Source organism: Neltuma alba, unplaced genomic scaffold (genome assembly GCF_004799145.2).
Source record: "Neltuma alba isolate B1F8T4 unplaced genomic scaffold, ASM479914v2 tig00012505_pilon, whole genome shotgun sequence".
Classification (NCBI taxonomy): domain Eukaryota; kingdom Viridiplantae; phylum Streptophyta; class Magnoliopsida; order Fabales; family Fabaceae; genus Neltuma; species Neltuma alba.
Genome location: NW_021636973.1, coordinates 1,052,870 through 1,059,184, shown reverse-complemented (window position 1 = coordinate 1,059,184; position 6,315 = coordinate 1,052,870). Strand labels below are relative to the sequence as shown.

The 6,315-nt window shown below is 34.9% G+C and overlaps 1 protein-coding gene across 2 annotated transcripts; it reads right to left on the bottom strand.

Annotated features, from left to right (window-relative positions):
• Positions 1-977: 977 nt before the first annotated feature.
• LOC114727676 (methyl-CpG-binding domain-containing protein 2-like) lies at positions 978-5,809 on the bottom strand. 2 transcript variants are annotated; one of them, XM_028914367.1, is made up of 6 exons: positions 5,640-5,723; positions 5,073-5,155; positions 3,083-3,713; positions 1,988-2,041; positions 1,634-1,791; positions 978-1,515 (listed from the first exon to the last, which is right to left on the bottom strand). In XM_028914367.1, the coding sequence occupies exons 3-6, from the start codon at positions 3,694-3,696 to the stop codon at positions 1,358-1,360; spliced, it is 984 nt and encodes a 327-aa protein (XP_028770200.1). In that variant the 5' UTR covers positions 3,697-3,713; positions 5,073-5,155; positions 5,640-5,723; the 3' UTR covers positions 978-1,357. The 2 variants fall into 2 exon arrangements, with proteins under 2 accessions (XP_028770200.1, XP_028770199.1); XM_028914366.1 differs by lacking the exon at positions 5,073-5,155 and having other exon boundaries at positions 5,640-5,809.
• Between the last annotated feature and the right edge of the window lie 506 nt (positions 5,810-6,315).

The window sequence follows — 6,315 nt, the reverse complement described above, 5'->3', positions numbered from 1 at the left end:
TTGGAGCGAACACTCGCTATAGCCGCTTGCACCCGCACCTCCCTCCTTTTTCTTTTTCTTTTTTTTTCGGTGCCTTCCTCCTTTGGGACAAAGTTGGTCTGGTTTACTATTTGCTGCAATTTGCGTCTTCTTCCCCCTGGACGGCCCGGTTGGGGTTAAATAAGCCCAAACCTTTAAATGGGAAACCCAAATGGGCCTCATGGTCGGCCGCTTCTTTCTTAAACCGAATTAATGCGAATCAACATGTCGCCAAAAAAAAAAAATTAAATGAAAATGAAAATCAACAAACTCTTCTTCCTCATTATTCTTGCTTCATGAGGAAATCCCAACGGACCCAACCGTCTTAAACAGCCCTAATTTTGTCAATACTTTAATTAAACTAAAATTTAAATAATATTAAATCAGTTTCTTAAAAAAAATTAGCTTTCTTTTTTTCCTCATGCTTACCTATTACGTTGACAAAGATGTGAGATTTGGCATAACTTATGTGAAATGAGAGGACAAGCTTTATCCACTTTGAAAAGATAAAAGATTGAATTATAAGTAAGTGAAAAATTGAGAAACTAAATCATAATTAAAGAATTGAATCATAAATAATTTAAAAGTAGAAGGACTAAAAAAATTAATTTTCTTTTCTTTTCTTTTTTTAACAATCTTTTGTTGCTTCTAATAATTTATTAATCTAATACTTGTTATAAAATAAATGAATATCCAATGCGGGCATTGGATTGATCATGTGACCCGGTCATTGTTGTTTTCTTAATTTTCTGCAACAAATAACAAGTCAATATCATTACTTCTTCCGTACCTTTTATAAGAAACAACTATCATTTTTACTTTTTTATTTTTACGTTGACAATACATCTTAAAAGGAAAATTCCTTTTTTTGCCAATGAAAAATAGGTAAATTTCTATTTACAACCATGACCGCGATATGCAAAGCTAATATCACATACGAGCATAACCCTTCCTTTCGCTGCGTAATATAACATATACTTTTTATACATTGTTTTCGGCATGATTAAACATGCTTAGCTTACAATCCAAACTGAACAACCACTGTTCGGCATCATCTTTTTCCATTTTAGCCAAGTACCATCCCACAAAGAGTACACATGTTATCCGCAACTATATCTGCATATTCCTTTTTACCTCTCTGACATTTCACTCTCAACACTAGTGGGTTCCAAATGGCAGATAATAAAGAAGACACAAGCCATATAATCCGGTGTCCTCGCAACCCCAGCATCAATAACTGGCCCAACCAAAAGGGTAAATAACTATTTACTAACATGAAATCAGATCAGAAACTTCCCTGCTTTAACTTCTGATAAAGCTTGCCTTGCTATTGGACTGCTCACTCAAAGGAGCTCTGAGTTGCTTGTTTTTTCGCAGGACGGCTGAAAGGGTCAACAGCAAAGGAATCCAGGGATGGTGCTGGAACCGCTGTCCTACCATCGTGCAATTCTGTACAGTCATCTGCCGGGCCCACCCAAGATAAAGGCAGAGGATTCACTGCATGATGTATATGAATGTTATTATAATGTTGCATTTGTTCATTTGCAGCACTAAAGCCCGTCTTTATATTCAGAAGTTTCATTTTCGCCACAAGCAAAAGTAAATTTGTCAATACCTGGCTCTGCTGAGGCAGGTCCATTGCCTTTATATGGAGCAGCAATTCGAGCAGAGCGCTTCCTCACATAGTCATCTCGCAATGGCTTTGGTATTTGAAATGAAAATCGTGAGAGACTTAATCCATCTCTTTCATACTCTGGATGTTGCATCAAGTACCTGCAAAACAAAGGCAACGCAGAAATGTTAAAAATAAAAATAAATTTGAAAATAAATGCCCATGAATGTTGGCCAAAGGATCACAGAATAATAACAAAAGCGTTACCAATACGTGAAAACCAAAAAAAAAAGAAGGGGGAGTTGGAATTAATTTCTTTGATCACACTGGAAAGATGATAAAGTAGGTTGAGCATACTTCTGGATCTCTACTGTTGAGCGGAGTTTCTTGCCTGATGGTGCTACATAGTATCTGAAATATTAGAAAGAAAATAACCACATTGATCATTGAGGAACGAGAGTCTCCAAAAGGTAGGCTAAAGAAATAGTATGCATACAACATAATGAGTACATAAAATACCCCGAAAAATGATTTAAATAAAATCAATGAGTACATAAAATACCCCGAAAAAATGATTTAAATAAAATCAATGAGTACATAAAATTGAAATATTAGAAAGAAAATAACCACATTGATCATTGAGGAACGAGAGTCTCCAAATGGTAGGCTAAAGAAATAGTATGCATACGAAAAAATGATTTAAATAAAATCAATGAGTACATAAAATGAGTACACAAAATACCCCGAAAAAATGATTTAAATAAAATCAATGAGTACATCAAATTGAAATATTAGAAAGAAAATAACCACAATGATCATTGAGGAACGAGTCTCCAAAAGGTAGGCTAAAGAAATAGTATGCATACAACACAATGAGCACATAAAATGCCCCGAAAAAATTATTTAAATAAAATCAATGAGTACATAAAATACCCCGAAAAAATGATTTAAACAAAATCCGAGACATACAAAACGATGGCAAACCAGCACAATTTCTCACAATGATATAAAAAATTACCACTTAGAAATAATACATAGTGATGTAGGTTTTAGAACCATACTGAGCATTGTCATGGTCTTCGGCATGATTTTGCGAAATATCACATCACCGATATACCCGTCAATTTCAAAACACCACATCTAACATCTTTTGCCTAACATCAAGTCAATACTCTTTATCTGGTTGTAGAGCATTCAAGTTTTCATGTCTTGACATACCATCACATTATACTATAAAGCATCCATGATCTAAATATGGGAAAAAAAAATACAGATAATAAGGGACACATTGCAAATAACAGAATGATTTAGAAGACCCTCCTTTAGAAAAGAAATTTGTAGTGCAAGTCGAAGACGAAAACTTCAGCTAAAAACAATACAAGCATCACATTACAACACCAGTGATTTTCTGATAACATTCAAAAAAATCACAAAGAATAGATGCACGCGTACACGTCTGCAAATTTGGTGCTTCCTTCTCCTCTGATCCTTAGAAGTCGTTGCCATCCAGGAGGAGGCTGTGCAATACTTGGCTTATCAATAGCCCAGAGCCTGCTGCCATCCTGAGAAATATCTTCTGGATCATCACAAGATACATTAGGTCGCCATTCACGGGCAGTTTCACAACTAAAAGGCCGCTCAAGAATATGTTCGCGTATTTCTTGGTACTTTTCCTGCGTTGGGATCAACCTCCATTTAAAACAGTTTGCACATTGTACAGTGAAAGCCCCTACTGATGGCAGAACCCTAGGAATTGAATTTTGAGGTTTGCTTATTGGATGTAATGGAAATTCATACTGAAGAGGATTAGCAGCAAGTTCAATTGCCCGAGCACCATTTGCCACAGGATCATAAAGGACTAATTGATTAGATGCATCTTCGGTAGACAGGTTTTTTTCATTGTCTGTGTCATCATCTGAAGATGATGACGATGATGATGATGATGATGAAGAAATATCTAAAGGATCCTGAGGACAGCCATTTTTACCAATGGGAAAACTTGAACCAGTCAAGTCCTTGGCTTCCTTATTGAGCACAAGGGAAAATTTTCCACAGTTAGACCACATATAATTTCTCCAAGCACCTGCATATTCCAAGGGCATTAAAAAGAAAGGACATCTGCCAAGTTATAAGATTATGAACTGTTCTATTGGTTTCACAGTTCAAAAGATAATTCTTGAACATACTTAGTCCTTACAAGAGGGAACTCTCATTGTCAAGTTTCTACAGACAATGGTATTGATGCCCTTTATTATTATGCTTTTCTTCTTATCGAATACATCCATAAATAAGGCACTTCACAAAATTTATAGTTTATGAGGACCATAAATAGGTAAAACTTGTTAACAGGGAAACGCTTCGTTAAAACATAGCAAAAGGGGAAACTAACTATATATTAAAATAAATAAAAAATAAAAAAAAACTAATCTCTTATCAAAAAAGGTCCCAGAAAAGAAACAAGGCCAAAATTGAAATACTGTTTAAGAATGTGAACTCCAGTTCTGCTAACGGTATCATGAGTTAATTAGTTATCTCGTAAGAGTAAAGGTTCATGGAATAATTATCATAGCTCAGCAGCAGAATATATTAAAGGCATCACAAAGTACTTCACATTTAATTCACAAGGTTCATGGCCACCCAATGTCTTCAATTCTTACTGTTTTAGACCAATACTTCATGCCACTGCCATGCTATGTCAATATGAAAGAATTTAAAACAAGTTAATGCCCCAGCTTCCACACCAGTCTTATGGGGACCTACAAAAGGGTCGAAAATACTGCTAGACAGGAATGGCCATCTAGGATTAATTTCATGAGTTGTTCTATCATAATGCTTGTTGAAGAATATATGCAAGCCCATGCCACAGGACGCTCATCAAAGAAGTGCCTTCTTATCCATGGTATAAACGGGATTCTTACAATCTGAGTGTTAGTAGCACTCCAGAGGTAAAACAAGCCCAAGCAAATGTTGAATTTATCCCCCCCCCCCCAAAAAAAAAAATCTCAAGTATTTAATCATAGACCTACATGGTCTTGTTCTATAAAATTATCAAATGTTAGCTGTATGCTTTTTCCAATGGAACGTAAAAGGCATCCTTTATATAACCATTTGTAAAATTAATAAGGCGAGAAGTATCTTCAAGAGGTATCAAAAACAAAAGTTATAGTAGATCTCTAAGCAATTCAAAAGATGCAGCATAATAGGCAATTATATGACTCTTGGCAATTTAAGAGGTTTCAAAAAGTTGTAGACAATCAGATAATTATATATTGTATATAATTTGCAACCCAACAAATAACAGGGGAAAGCTGACATGAACAATGTCCTGGGACAACAGGACTGAGAAAAAGAAAGCTTCTTTTCACTCAAAATAAAAAACAATGTAGCTCGGAATCAGTAAATTCCCAACATAATTAAAAGAGAACGAAGAAAATGGCTTTACTCAAACCAAATCTTTTTAATCCTTGATTCTGTACGACTGAGCAGAAGGCAATATGTTCCCGTAGCCAGGGTCCCACAGGAAATCTGCGAAAAAAATTAGAGTAATCAAAGTTCAGAGGGAAAAGTAGTACACTTTAAGAACATCAGAAGCCCGGATAAATAAAAAAAAAGGTCTTTATTCTCAGTGTTCTCATTAACCTCGAGCACGTCAGATTTAACAATAACGTGCGAACGGGAGAAAACATTTACAATATATCCCGGGAAAAACTTAACAAAATGTTCTTGTCGTTTTTGTCCGCGTCAGTTTTCCCGAGAAAAACAAAACAAAAACAAAATGATTTACACGAGCTTAGTTTCAGGGGGAAAAAAGGAAAGGTTAATGGTAATCATTCAGCTAGCTTCACGATCTTTCTCATTGCCCAACCTTGTTAACTACATTTTCGCATTTATTGTGCCCAGATATCAAATCAAATTTATGATCCGAAATAAGAAAGCAGATCCACCGAGGGAAATGACTGATAAAAACAACACAAAAAGCGTTAAGTACGCAGGGGCATTCAGATCTTACACGGATTCCACGAAGAAAAACCACCGGGAATTAACAAAATGGATAGACGAAGTTTAAAAAAGCGAACAAGTGGAGGACGTCGGTAGGGGGCGTGACCTGTTCCCCTCGACCGAAGAACAGAGGATCTTTTCATTTTCCTCCTTTTCCTTTATCAGAATCTCGAGGTAAGATTGAAAAATCACAGATTAAGACCAGAGTCCATTAACATTTGAGTTTAAGAGAGTTTCTTTTAATGGAAAATTATCATTTCATTGAAAAATAATGAAAGAACAAAGGCTACAAGAAGAAATAAGAGGGAATTTATTTATGGGTTAACGTCCTGAAGTATTTTACCATCAGCGTATAACACCATAAATTTTTTATAAGTGCAAAAACACACATAAAATTTCTAAAATTGTACAAAAATGTCATAATTATTAAATCAAGTTAAATCAACTAACATTAATAGTTTAGGAAACATATAAGTTAAGAAAATAATATAAAAATGCATATGAAGTTTTTAAAGTTTCATGAAAAAGTCATGGCCGTTGAAAACTTCATTTGTATATTTTTCATCATTTTCTTAGTTGATATGTTTATTAAATAGTCAACGTTAGTTGGCTTATTGTAGTATTTTTGTACTATTTGAAAATTTAGTATCTCCTGTCTTTGATATAAGATCTTGTTTGACTTTTAT

Coding starts and splice junctions, on each gene's coding strand:
- LOC114727676 (XM_028914366.1), bottom strand. CDS start 5,772: ATGAAAAGATCCTCTGTTCTTCGGTCGAGGGGAACAGGTCACGCCCCC. Junction 2,042..3,082: donor AGCACCAAATTTGCAGACGT/GTACGCGTGCAT, acceptor CTAATATTTCAG/ATACTATGTAGCACCATCAG. Junction 1,792..1,987: donor TCAACAGTAGAGATCCAGAA/GTATGCTCAACC, acceptor TTTGTTTTGCAG/GTACTTGATGCAACATCCAG.